This window comes from Pelophylax lessonae (assembly GCF_965119305.1).
Source record: "Pelophylax lessonae genome assembly, chromosome: 5".
In the NCBI taxonomy this organism is placed as follows: Eukaryota; Metazoa; Chordata; class Amphibia; order Anura; family Ranidae; genus Pelophylax; species Pelophylax lessonae.
The window spans coordinates 199941333-199956399 of record NC_138772.1 but is presented as its reverse complement, the minus strand read 5'-3'; the positions used below and the strand labels follow the sequence as shown (position 1 = coordinate 199956399).

The window sequence follows — 15067 nt, the reverse complement described above, 5'->3', positions numbered from 1 at the left end:
ATTGGATCCTCAAGGGTGAAGTCTCAGGGGTGTCTTTGTAGTTGCAGGTATAGGCCCCCCAGCTCTGCTACAGCCGGGGCCCTGATGAGCATCAATGTAGATCAGCAATAAAGCCTTCACAGATGTCAGCTTTCTCAGCTGGCGAATCTCCTAGGCCACATGTGTAGGGCTTTATACCCAGTACATGTTAGGCCCCTAACAGGCTTTTGGGCATAGCAGCATATACACTCCAGCAGCAACTGCTCAGGCTTCAGCCTGAGGTGAGAGAGCAAACACATGGCCCTATCAAATATTTATACCCTCCACCCATCATTCTCCAGTGGTCTGAACCTCCTACAGAGAAGGTTGGGGAAAATATGAATATTCATAACTCAACCTGGCAGAGAAAACTCATACTGTAGCCAGTGGTGCAATGACACCTACTGGCATCAGTGAGAGATCACAACTCCACTGAGCTTAGGGAGAAACCAAATGCACAACTATACAAATCAAAACTAGGCTGACTACTACCCAGTCAAAAAAAAATTCCTATCACTCAGCTACATTTATATATGCATTTAACATATTTTAGGCATGTTATTTACCTGTATCCCTTGTTCAGACATCTAAAAGCTCTAAGGCTGCTGCTGGGGACCGCTATCTTGGATGTGATGTAAGTAACCCCTGCAAACTTACAACTGTCATTCAAGTGGCAATTTATGGTATTTCTCTTTGATCTCCACCAGCTGTTACCTTAGATCCCTTTCAGACAGGCGTTCCCATCAAGTCATCAGGTTTTTCAGGTGAACCTCGATTGAAAGGTCCATTCCTCCATATGGACAGGTGGGTGTAAACAGACTTGTGTCAGTTTACACTCGCCTACCTCCAGGCCCGATCAGGCCCACTAAAAAACAGAAGAAGACTCCATCAATTCCATTTAGGCACAGAAGGTTGGAGGTAGCTAGGTGTAAATGAACAGCAGAGTCTATTTACTCCTGGCCGCCCACAGAGCAGAGTGGGCTCTGTCCATGTCCACTCTGCAGAAACTGAGCAGACATAGATGTGTCATCCACCAGCTCTGCTCCAATCAGCAGAGGATCAGCACACAAGTCCCCTTTTGAATCGCAACAGAACACCCTGAGTAATGGGGACCTAAAGGTTTTATTGGGAAGGGAGGAAAGGGCAGTGGAGCTTGACAAGCGCGCAGAGTAATTGGACACACCCAGAAGAGGAGAGGGCTGTGATGTGCATGGAGGAAAGGGACTGTGCTAGGGAACTGACTCTTCTGAAGCAGTCAGCTTTGCTAGCAAGTTCAGAAGCACATTGCAAATCAATAAAAACAATTTATTGAAAAACACTACAATACGCATTTAAAATGTTCTGTAGCTTTACTTGTAATTTTTTGGTTGATGATATCATCTCTTTAAAGTGGTAGTAAAGCCTTTTTTTTTTACTTGTACCTACAGGAAAGCCTATGATAAGGCTTATTAGTAGGTACATGGAATATCCCTAGACTTGCACAGTTTATGAGATATTCACATTGAATGCAGCCGGTGATGTCACTGACACATGCGCTCTGAAGGCACGGCATACCCTTGACATCCCTTCATAGCTCTGTGCAGCGGCTGTGACTCCCGCACGCATGCATGTGAGTGACGTCATTGCAGCTTGGACAATCAGACGGCTGGAGCACACGAACTCGGAAGGAAGACAGGATTAAGATGAAAAACCTGTCAGCAGTGACAGGAGGGCTTAGTTCTAAGGTAAGTATTTCATGCGGTGCATACTAGCACATTATACCAATGTAGCACCCTCCAAGGTAGGTGCTAGGTAAAATATAGTGGGGCCTTGTCTGCTTATCAGCAGGGCCATGTTTTCAGCTAGGCTGGCATGTGTTCCCAGGTGTGTCTGTTGTGTTGGGGAGTCTCCCCACTGTAACCCAATGAGGGGAAATCATTGAGCGGTGGAGGAAACCTGACCACCCCAGGGCTTGTATCCATCCCGCCGCACAGCACTCTGGGAGTGGGTATAAGTCTGTGGGGAGCACATGACAGATTGTCTTTGGCAGGAAGCAGGGTCCAAGGAGGGAGGTGATGGCTGTCTCTCCTCCTGTCAGGAAGAATCGGGTGTCCCAGGCGGCTTGCCTGAGGGGATACAGGGCTGAGCTGAGCTGCAGAGAAGGATCCAGTGTGCTGAGGACCAGCGGAGCTGTTGGGGTCGAGTTTCAGGAAAGCATTCTGAGTCGTGAGTACTGCAAACTGTCCCTGGGGGTCTGCCTAGCAGAGGGGACCACTCTGGAGAAGGTCAGAGGGATCCAGAAGCTAGCTAGCCGGTACAGGAATATAGTAAAGGGGTGCCAGTAATAACCCTGAAGAGTAAAGGGGGTGCCAGCGGTTGGGCCCTGAAGTGTAAAGTGTTAAAGTGTTGAGAGTTGCAACAGTAACTACAAGTGGCTACCTCAGTCAGGGAGTACTGGAGGAAGCAGTGCAAAAGGACTTTTGAGCTAACAGGAGTGTCAGAAGTCAGTTTCAGTTCAGTGACAGCAAGTCAGTATTCACAAGCGCCAGCAAACGTTGGTCGGCATCCAGCCGGCGTCAAGTCAGCGCTAGAAGGCATTTTTTTCTCAAGTGTCCCATTTCTTGTAACTAGTTGAGCCAGAGGAGTATCCCACTCATTCCCTTCTCCCATCCAAGTTTCTACAATAAAATTAAAAAACCCAAGATGCCGGACTGTTCATTGTCTCAGATCTCACACTTGGGCAACAAGCTTAAATGTGCTGTTGGTGGTAACAGTAACCCTGGCAGACCCATATCCAGCACTGATGCTGGAAATATTGCTACACCATTGTCTTGCAGGTTTTTTTTTTTTTTAAAAGTCTGCGGTTTATTATCGCTTTAAAGCTCTGAATAGCAGCAAATTACCTGGCCAAACAGGACACAGTAATCTGCATGATGCACCATTGCAGGAACATGTCCTATTGCAAGCACATAGACGGATCTGATTTAGGGGTTCAGCTTTACTTTAGTCACTTATTAGAGCCCATTCACATTAGCGCGACTTGTCAGGCGACTTGTCAGCACAAGTCACTCCGATTCAGAAAAAGGGTCCTGTACTACTTTGGGGCGCCTCGGAGCGACTTGCATAGACTTCCATTATGGGAAGTCTCTGCAAGTCGCGCCGAAGTCGCGGTGCACAGCGGTGCATGAGACCAGTGCTGTATCTTGGCCTAGGCCAACAAGGCCCAGGCCTAGGGCGGCACTTTGCAGGGGGGGCAGCAAAAAGATGCACCCTGCAAGAAAAAAAAAAACAGCCTCCTCCCGGCATGAAAAGGGTCCCCACCGGCTTGCGCTACACTTTTTGTATAGTGCCAGTTTTATGTGGTGAATTGGGCCGGAGGGCAGTGTCCAGGAGGCAAATCAGTCTGATATCCCCATAAAAGCATTCACACTGCTGCCTACCAGTATGATAATACCGGCCGGTCAGGACATTCGGACAGACCGCAGGCCGCCGACCACATTTAATACAACTGGTACAACGGCCGCCAATGCTAATAAGTGTAGCACTGCAGCCAAATGCTCCGCCTACTGTCCTCTGCCCCCAGGGACTGATGGGCACTCATATGCTGCACTGATGGGCGATAATAGGCTGTACTAATGGGCACTAATATGCTGCTCTGATGGCCACTGATGAGCTGGCAATGGTGGGTACTGAAATGCTGCACTGATGGGCACTGATGAGGCTGCACTGATGGGCACTGATGAGGCTGAACTTATGGGAACTGATGAGGCTGCACTGATAGACTGTGGATGTGGTTTACAGATGACAGGGTGGGTCATAAACAGGAAGGGTGTGGCCTTTACAGGAAGGGGTGGGTCATATTTAAATTAGGGGGTGCCCAAGTTTAGTCAGGCCTAGGGCAGCACAAAACCTAAATACGCCACTGCATGAGACTTCACAGGTCGCCCCCCGAAGTCGTGTCACCTCAATGTGAATGGGCTCTTAAACAAATATGCGTATCTGTTATTATAAACTGAACTTCAGATGGTCAAAACACTGGCTAGAGATTTCCCTTTGTTTCCTGTCCCATAGCCAAAACAGGAAGTGAGAGAAAATACCTGCAAATTAAGGGAATCCCTTGGGGACTCCCAGGTCACCCGAACTAGTGTGCTCATTGGAAGATTTCCTCTTTATTACTTTTCTGGGGACAACCCAAAATTTGAGATTTTCTTTTACTTTCCCTTTCAATGATAACGGTAAGCAGGACAAATAGAGAGGGTGAGTCTCCCTAATGGGGGGCACAGACAGCAATAAAAGCTGACAGGTGTTCTAACTCCTCTCCACTATATCAAACATTTATTTTTAAAGTTTTGCTTTTAGTTGTACTTCAAAATAGATCTGTTGCAGTTGTGCATTATACAGTATGCAGCTCAACCGAACTTGGTTAGTGTTTAGCTTAAGCAATTTTTTTAGGTGTCCTTCATTGTATGTCCTTTTTCAGAGGCACTGCTAGGCCGTAAGGTTTCAGGAGATGTATTGTATAAAACAGGGATTCCCAAACTACGGCCCTCCAGTTCTTCAGGAAGTACAATTCCCATCATGCCTAGTCATGTATGTGAATGTCAGAGTTTTACAATGCCTCATGGGATGTGTAGTTCTGCAACAGCTGGAGGGACGTAGTTTGGGAATTCCTGGTATAAGACATATGCTAGTTGTTGTGCTGAATCTATTGCAGCAACTTCCTCACAAAGAAGGAAGAGTAATGTTCTATAGGATATTTCATATACCGGAATGTGTACCAATAACCATACGCAACAAGTAGGCTTTTACACAATGCTGACTGTGATGTTAATGTGTAGTTTTGCACAGCTAAATGGCAGGTGTACTCCTAACATTTGCTGTAGATACAATGTAGTGTACCAGGAAATCAATCTGCATTATTTTCCCATTACCTACTTTGTCCTCCAGAAAAATATTACATTACAATAATGCAAGCTGTCATCAACTATTCAAATTCAGCATTGTTTTTCCTGAGGATATTGATTATATTTTTTTTATATCTCCAGGGCTTTTATTCTCAGAGAATAGGTGCAGGAACTCCCCCTTTCTGAGTCATCTCTTTTCTCTCCCTCTACCCACCTCTGAACACCATTCCTTGGTTCTAACCCCTGCCCACCTCCCAGAACTGCCCTTTTAGAAAATACAGATCCAAGTATCAATTTGTGATGCTGCGTAATTTGTATGGAATTTTTGTAATAAAAAATAAATCAGTAAAATAGATCATCTGTAGCCAGTAACAATAGAACCCCCGCCAGCAACAATAGATCATCACAACAACAATGGACCACCCACAACGCAATACCCCCAGCAACAATAGGTTCTCACCAACAACAATAGACCACCCGCAACACAATTCCCCCCCAACAACAATAGATTCCCCCCCAGCAATATTAGATCCCCCAACAACAACGGACTACCCACAACACAATCCCCCCAGAAACAATAGATCTCCCCAACAACAATAGACCACTCGCAACACAATTCCCCCTAACAACAATAGATCCCCCAGCAATAATAGATCCGCTCAAAATAACGGACCACCCACAACACAATTCCCCCCCAGCAACAATAGACTCCCAGCAGCAATAACAGCTCTTCCCACAGCCAGCATCATAAGACCCTTAGGCAGCTTGCAACAATAGACCCCTCCCTCAACAGTTGATCTTTCCTAGCAACAACTGACCCCCCCCAGCAACAACTGACCCCCCCAGCAATATAACACCCACCCCCAGCAACAATACGTCCCCCATCAGCAACAATAGACCTCCCTGAAAAATATACCCCCCCAGTTAGAATAGATCCTCCAGCAACCAGCATCGATAAACCCTGCAGCACACCCCCAGTACCCCTTCCCATTACATACAGTCAGTGCTGGAGGTGACAGAACTGCGTTCCCCCAAGATCACACTGAAAAAAAAAAAGAATTGTATATCGCAGATGTATAGCAAAAATCAATGGTTTTTAATGGTCTTCTCTGGAATGGACAATTAAAGAGGAACTGCAGTCTGCTCACATATTTTGTGATAAAACCATCTTTGCCATTCTGAAACTTCCCTGCAACCAATTTGCATATTATTTTATATGTACTGTGATTCTGTACTTGCCAAATATGCTGCAGAAATCTCCCTCCACTAAGTCTGGCTGCAGCTATTTTAACTGTAGGCAGCGGAATCTGCCGCCTGTTTAGCCTCTGTGTATATCTGTTTAGATATACACAGAGGCACAGAGGCACACAGACACACACAAATATACTGTATATATATATATATATATATATATATATATATATATATACACACATTTTATTTATTATTTATTTATTTCAGGTACTTATATAGTGCTGTCAATTTACGCAGCGCTTTACATATACATTGCACATTCACATCAGTCCCTGCCCTCAAGGAGCTTACAATCTAAGGATAGTGTAGATTTCTCTCATTAGTAGTTTTTCAGCCAGGTTGTGGGTAAGCTGTAATGGACCTACAGGTATGGCACTTAAACTAATCTTAAATTTTAAAGCTACTCATTCTTTATAAAAGCACTGGGGCCCCTTAACTGCATAGTGCATTTAATACATAGGTGAACTTAAGCTTTAAAGTCTAATGCCACAATGTCTTTATAGGAGAGATCATTAATACATATGAGAATTGAACACATTTTGTATTTTAAATTAATCATTCATTGGTTTTGAATTTGAATTTTGAGTTACTAAAGGCAAATAGACTGTTCACTTTTCAAGGGAAGTTGTACTATGAAAGGGGTTTATCCTCAGAGCATAGTGAATACAGTGACACTCTACTGACTTCAATCACCTAATCATGTGCAAGCGCAAATGCAATTTTTTTTATATTCCCTATACATGACTGAGTATTCTTTGCAAAGTAAAATATCAACACTTTCACTAAGCTCTGGGGGGAAATTCCCTTGCAAGTCCAACTTCACTTGGAAAATGAAAAGACTTTTTGCTTTTGTAACTCATAATTATACATTCATCCTAAATAATTCCAAGCAAATATTTTCTTTTGCATTTACACTTACCATTAATGCATGGTCAGGTTTCTTTAATAGCCTTTCAGCTTGCTTGATTGAATTCTTTAATCCCATCTTTAGAGAAGACAAACAAATATATTCAGTTTTTGAACTTCCTTATGTGCAGTATAAAGAACTACAGGTATATATATAGCCATTTGTCGCTAACCAGAATACTGCTCATAGCATATATGAATACATGAAAATGCTGGTAGATGCTGGATACTGTCACTGTCCAGTATAAATATTTTTTTTTAATTTTCCTACATTTTTCTGGAGAGGAAAAAGTAACTACTTTAACTATCTTGTAGAAGGGAAGGAATGATAAACTATTATGGCAGTCCTCCCAAAATCTCATTATTTTGAACATAAAACTGTGCTTGGTAAAACATCAGTTGAACAACAATGGCCACCTAAATAACAGCTAGTCTTCTCGCTTCTAGTCTTGTCTTGATGGTCAGGAGTCCTGCACTGTCACTTACAACTATGTAGGTGGGGTTGGAAGGATCTGTCAGATCTGTTGGAGCTGTCCAGAGTTGCATGGTAACAGGAAGGCAATCTGTATTATGGATACTTTGAGGAATCTGACATGTTATGACTTCTTAACGTGAGAGGTACAGTAAATCTTCTAATCTCCAGTTCTAATCTTCTGTTAACCACTTGCCGACCGGTCACGTTGACCGTACTGCAGCAAAGTGGCTCGATACCGTCCAGCGACGTAGACCTACGTCGCTGGACTCCTCCCCCTGTAGGCGGCACTTGCGCGCTGCCGGAGTTGCGCTCTCGCTGTTTTCAGTCACAGCGGGAGTCGGGCCAGGGGAGGAGCGGCGGCGATCGCTGCTGCTCTTCCCCGATTGTCGGGGAATCCAGTTTGGAGATCCGCCCGCTTGTGTAAACAGAGCAGGCGGATCTCCTAAGTGACAAGGAGTGACAGATTGCAGTGTTCAGCATAGCTGAACATGCGATCTGTCCTTGTGTCACTCAGTCACCTCCCCCCACACACGTCAGTAAGCACTAGGCATACATTAACCCCTCCCTCTCCAATAAAATTAACCCCTTCCCTGCCAGTGTAATTTTTACAGTAACAGTGCATATTTACAGCACTGATTACTAAAGAAATGTCACTGGTAACCCCAAAAGTGTCAAAAATGTCAGTCAAGGGTCCGATCTGTCTGCTGCAATGTCGCAGTCTCGCAAAAAAAATCGCAGATCGCCGCCATTACGCGTTAAAAAAACCCACCAAAAATGACAGAAATCTTTCCCTTAGTTAGTAAACGCAATAACTTTTGCGCAAACCAATCAAAATACGCTTATTGTGATTTTTTTTTTTTTACCAAACATATGTAGCAGAAAATAAATTGGCCAAAAATTTAAAAAAATTTTGATTTTTACATTTTTTTGGGGGGGAATTTCCTATAAAAAAATGTTAAAAATATTGTTATTTTTTCAAAATAAAGGCTGTTTTTTGTTTATAGCGCAAAAAGTAAAAATCGCACAGTTGATCAAATACCACCAAAAGAAAGCTCTGTTTGTGGGAAAAAAAGGATGTACATTTCGTATGGGTACAGCGTCGCACAACCGCGCAATTGTCAGTTAAAGTCGCACAGCGCCGAATCGCAAAAAGTGGCCTGGACGTAAGACAGCAAAATCCTCCGGTGGTAAAGTGGTTAAAATTATACTTGTTGGATGGTACTTGGTTTCATTCCTCTTTTTTTTTTGTGAGCTACTAATTACAGAAACGGACATGGGTCATTAGACTTCTGTAGGAATGACCTGTTAGACTCCTGTTTCTTGCCTTCAATAGCTCACCTGCATTACACCTGTTTATTGCACATTCAATGCTTGTTGAATCACATCAGTTGTAATGTTATACTTTTTTACTCTGTACCATGATGTATATTGCTACGTTTTCAATATTTTTTAATTTTCAATAAAAAGTTTGATTATAAAAAAAAAAAATGGTACTATTGGATGCAATGCTTGCAACCAATTTTGGCAAGTGATACATTCCCACCATTTAATATGTGCATCTTTTCATTCATATGAACAGGGTGAGGACTTGATATTAAAGTGGAAAAATAAACCACACACTAGCAATTAAAAAAAAAAAAAACGTTCTAATCTCCAAGGGGGCAGCATGTGTAATGTGTATAGAAACAAAACTCTTGTCATATTAATTACTGGATCTAGTGTTTCAGTTATGTTCTGCACTTGCAGATCTTTTCCACAGGCATTTTTTATTTTATTTTTGAGATTTACTTTCATAATAAGACTGTATCATTTTCTGTTTAAAAAAAAACCCTAACAACAAGTTGATAAGTAACAGTTGCTACATCCAGTGTCAATACTGTGCATCTATGGGTGAACTCATATCGATATCACCCAATTATGCTTCCTCCCATTTTCCACCACATTCCTTTATTAACTTGACCCGATCCTTCAGTCATGTCAAATATTCAAGTATTCTGCCAGTTCCATCTGATACAGGTGCCAACAAATGGCCATATTGCACTTGCACCAGTCTATTTATTTGGCCTCCATTATTTATCTTAGGGTTGTTCTTCATTCCATAGCCTGTTTCCACGGTAGTATAATTATCCGAGTACAAAGAATTCACTTAAAGCGGAGTTCCACCCATTTTAAATACGTTGGATTACATAGATGTACTGTATGTAATCCCCTTTAAAACGACTTTTACCAATGGAAACTTTTTTTTTTTTTGCTAGTAAATACCTTATTTCCTTGTTTATTCCTCCTCTCCTCACTTCCGGGTCCGATCGGCGATGACGTCATTCGGCAATTCGCAGTGTGTGCTGGGATGTATTCCATGCCAGAAATCTCGCAGTATTATCCAGGAGCTGAGCTGTACTGTGTGTATTGAGGTCGTGACCTGCCCCGCCTCAGCCCCGCCTCCTCTCAGTGAGCTCAGTGAGGATATAATGCTTTCAGTCCTGGCTCACTGAGAGGAGGCGGGGCAGAGCACGGCCTGAATACAATGCATACAGTACAACTCACTGAGAGGAGGCGGGGCGGAGATGGGGCGGAGGCGGGGCGGAGGCAGGGCAGGTCACGGTCTCAATACACACAGTACAGATCAGCTCCTGTGTAATATTGTGAGATTTCTGGCATGGAATACATCCCAGCACACACTGCGAATCGCCGAATGACATCATCACCAATCGGACCCGGAAGTGAGGAGAGGAGGAATAAACAAGAAAATAAGGTATTTACTAGCAAAAAAAATAAAAAAAAAGTTTCCATTGGTAAAAGTAGTTTTAAAGGGGATTTTTTAAAGGGGATTACATTCATCTAAAGTTACGAAAATGGGTGGAACTCCACTTTAAACTGAAAGACCATATGAGTTACTACTTTTCAGAAGCCTTGTTCTGTATGGGCTTGGTTCTAACACTAACAAACCTGGCTCAGGACAACAGGAGAATTTTAAATTGAATGATTAGGCACCCTTATGATGTAAAAAATAAAAGCAAATGTTATATAATGGATATGTAGGCGGCCATTTCAATCATTTTTCAGATGCATTGCCCCTGCATGATGTCGGATTAGCATATGTGATTTCTTGAAATAACAATTGGGGTGCTGTCAATTCATTACAGAGAACACTTGCTTTTCCTGGGTGGTTTTGTGCAATTGGAGGGCTAGGAGGGAAAGAGGCAATCACGTTGCCAGTACCTTGTGCATTTGTTTATAATTTCTAATGTAAAATTGGACTAAAGGAATCTAAGTCATGTAATTGTACTAAAGCTTCGTGATTAGTGTTGAGCGAACACGGACTGTATTATTCGTGTTCGTACCGAATAATTGGATTTTTTTTACCCGAACACGGACACGGACACTTTACTGTATGTTCGGGTAAAAATCCGTGTTCGGTCGTTTTATTTCCGGGTTTTGCATGCTTTGGCGCTCTTTTCATGGCGGGCTTTCAACAGCCAATCAACAATCGTTTAACTGGTGTGCCTTAAGCCATCCCAGCCATGCCTGCAAATGTCTTAGTAGCTGTGATTGGCCGTCTGAAGCATGTGACCAAGTCTTTATAAGTTCGAGGCAGCCGCCGCAGCAGCGTCATTCTGCTGCTTAGCTAAGGGACAGAGCACACATCAATGTGCTGGCTGCTGATTAGGGAAAGATAGGCAGGAAAAAACCATTTGTGTCCGGATAGAATTGAGGGACAGGTCGGAGTGTTTAGGCAGGGCGAGTTGTAGGCATTTTAGGGATAGAGTCTGCTGAATTATAGGGTCAGTGTCTTCTACAAACTACAATCGATATTGCTGTGTGGGGGGTGGGGTGAATCTGCACTCAATCCTGATCTACGATCTCTTCTCAATCCTGTTAGGGACAGAGTCTGCTGAATTTTAGGGAAACTGTGTTCTACAAACTACAATCGATATTGCTGTGTGGTGTGGGATTGGAGATAGGCAGGTGTCAGTGATCCACATCCATTTTTCTGTGTGTGAGCTGCAGTGAACACAATCTTTTTGGGCTGCAGTGAACACAATCTTTTTGGGCTGCAGTGAACACAATCTTTTTGGGCTGCAGTGAACACAATCTTTTTGGGCTGCAGTGAACACAATCTTTTTGGGGTGCAGTGAACAAAATCTTTTTGGGGTGCAGTGAACACAATCCTTTTTGGTGTGCAGTGAACACAATCTTTGTGGGGTGCAGTGAACAAAATCCTTTGTGGGGTGCAGTGAACACAATCTTTTTGGGGTGCAGTGAACAAAATCCTTTTTGGGGTGCAGTGAACAACATCCTTTTTGGGGTGCAGTGAACACAATCTTTTTGGGGTGCAGTGAACAAAATCCTTTGTGGGGTGCAGTGAACACAATCTTTTTGGGGTGCAGTGAACACAATCTTTTTGGGGTGGAGTGAACAACATCCTTTTTGGGGTGCAGTGAACAAAATCCTTTTTGGGGTGCAGTGAACAAAATCATTTTTGGGGTGCAGTGAACACAATCTTTTTGGGGTGCAGTGAACACAATCTTTGTGGGGTGCAGTGAACACAATCTTTTTGGGGTGGAGTGAACAACATCCTTTTTGGGGTGCAGTGAACAACATCCTTTTTGGGGTGCAGTGAACACAATCTTTTTGGGGTGCAGTGAACACAATCTTTGTGGGGTACAGTGAACAGAATCTTTGTGGGGTGCAGTGAACACAATCTTTGGGGGGTACAGTGAACACAATCTTTTTGGGGTGCAGTGAACACAATCTTTGTGGGGTGCAGTGAACACAATCTTTTTGGGGTGGAGTGAACAAAATCATTTTTGGGGTGCAGTGAACAACATCCTTTTTGGGGTGCAGTGATCAAAATCCTTTTTGGGGTGCAGTGAACACAATCTTTTTGGGGTGCAGTGAACAAAATCCTTTGTGGGGTGCAGTGAACAGAATCTTTGTGGGGTGCAGTGAACACAATCTTTGGGGGGGTACAGTGAACACAATCTTTTTGGGGTGCAGTGAACACAATCTTTGTGGGGTACAGTGAACAGAATCTTTGTGGGGTGCAGTGAACACAATCTTTGGGGGGTACAGTGAACACAATCTTTTTGGGGTGCAGTGAACACAATCTTTGGGGGGTACAGTGAACACAATCTTTTTGGGGTGCAGTCAACACAATCTTTGTGGGGTGCAGTGAACACAATCTTTGGGGGGGTACAGTGAACACAATCTTTTTGGGGTGCAGTGAACAACATCCTTTTAGGGTGCAGTGAACACAATCTTTGTGGGGTGCAGTGAACAACATCCTTTTAGGGTGCAGTGAACACAATCTTTGTGGGGTACAGTGAACAGAATCTTTGTGGGGTGCAGTGAACACAATCTTTGGGGGGTACAGTGAACACAATCTTTGTGAGGTGCAGTGAACACAATCTTTGTGGGGTGCAGTGAACACAATCATTGTGGGGTGCAGTGAACTCAATCTTTGTGGGGTACAGTGAACACAATCTCATACTTCTGAAGATTTGAGGGTGCTGCCTGTTCCATACTCCCCCTACTCCTCATCTAGCCTTTTAGGGGTACAAACAATAGTAATTGGGGCCTAGTGTGGTTGTGTACGTGTGATATACATACACTTTTTTTGGATCATATTTTCTATTCCGCTATTTAATCAAAAACCTTTGGGGATCAGTTAAATTGGGGGATAGTCTGTGTTGGTACGTGTGAGAGAGATCCACCTTTCCAAGTTGTTGGGGTTCATCTCATACTTCTGAAGGTTTGAGGGTGCTGCCTGTTCCATACTCCCCCTACTCCTAGCCTTTTAGGGGTACAAACAATAGTAATTGGGGCCTAGTGTGGTTGTGTACGTGTGATATACATACACTTTTTTTGGATCATATTTTCTATTCCGCTATTTAATCAAAAACCTTTGGGGATCAGTTAAATTGGGGGATAGTCTGTGTTGGTACGTGTGAGAGAGATCCACCTTTCCAAGTTGTTGGGGTTCATCTCATACTTCTGAAGGTTTGAGGGTGCTGCCTGTTCCATACTCCCCCTACTCCTAGCCTTTTAGGGGTACAAACAATAGTAATTGGGGCCTAGTGTGGTTGTGTACGTGTGATATACATACACTTTTTTTGGATCATATTTTCTATTCCGCTATTTAATCAAAAACCTTTGGGGATCAGTTAAATTGGGGGATAGTCTGTGTTGGTACGTGTGAGAGAGATCCACCTTTCCAAGTTGTTGGGGTTCATCTCATACTTCTGAAGGTTTGAGGGTGCTGCCTGTTCCATACTCCCCCTACTCCTCATCTAGCCTTTTAGGGGTACAAACAATAGTAATTGGGGCCTAGTGTGGTTGTGTACGTGTGATATACATACACTTTTTTTGGATCATATTTTCTATTCCGCTATTTAATCAAAAACCTTTGGGGATCAGTTAAATTGGGGGATAGTCTGTGTTGGTACGTGTGAGAGAGATCCACCTTTCCAAGTTTTTGGGGTTCATCTCATACTTCTGAAGATTTGAGGGTGCTGCCTGTTCCATACCCCCCCTACTCCTCATCTAGCCTTTTAGGGGTACAAACAATAGTAATTGGGGCCTAGTGTGGTTGTGTACGTGTGATATACATACACTTTTTTTGGATCATATTTTCTATTCCGCTATTTAATCAAAAACCTTTGGGGATCAGTTAAATTGGGGGATAGTCTGTGTTGGTACGTGTGAGAGAGATCCACCTTTCCAAGTTGTTGGGGTTCATCTCATACTTCTGAAGGTTTGAGGGTGCTGCCTGTTCCATACTCCCCCTACTCCTCATCTAGCCTTTTAGGGGTACAAACAATAGTAATTGGGGCCTAGTGTGGTTGTGTACGTGTGATATACATACACTTTTTTTGGATCATATTTTCTATTCCGCTATTTAATCAAAAACCTTTGGGGATCAGTTAAATTGGGGGATAGTCTGTGTTGGTACGTGTGAGAGAGATCCACCTTTCCAAGTTGTTGGGGTTCATCTCATACTTCTGAAGGTTTGAGGGTGCTGCCTGTTCCATACTCCCCCTACTCCTAGCCTTTTAGGGGTACAAACAATAGTAATTGGGGCCTAGTGTGGTTGTGTACGTGTGATATACATACACTTTTTTTGGATCATATTTTCTATTCCGCTATTTAATCAAAAACCTTTGGGGATCAGTTAAATTGGGGGATAGTCTGTGTTGGTACGTGTGAGAGAGATCCACCTTTCCAAGTTGTTGGGGTTCATCTCATACTTCTGAAGGTTTGAGGGTGCTGCCTGTTCCATACTCCCCCTACTCCTAGCCTTTTAGGGGTACAAACAATAGTAATTGGGGCCTAGTGTGGTTGTGTACGTGTGATATACATACACTTTTTTTGGATCATATTTTCTATTCCGCTATTTAATCAAAAACCTTTGGGGATCAGTTAAATTGGGGGATAGTCTGTGTTGGTACGTGTGAGAGAGATCCACCTTTCCAAGTTGTTGGGGTTCATCTCATACTTCTGAAGGTTTGAGGGTGCTGCCTGTTCCATACTC

General features: G+C 43.3%; 1 protein-coding gene across 1 annotated transcript in view; it reads right to left on the bottom strand.

The window, feature by feature from the left end:
* Positions 1 to 15067, bottom strand: part of AOAH (acyloxyacyl hydrolase) — a 209397-nt gene that overhangs the window by 111547 nt on the left and 82783 nt on the right. The window contains exon 5 of the mRNA XM_082259508.1: positions 7075 to 7140. Within this exon, the coding sequence (XP_082115634.1) occupies positions 7075 to 7140 (66 nt within the window). The remainder of the gene's footprint in view (positions 1 to 7074; positions 7141 to 15067) is intronic.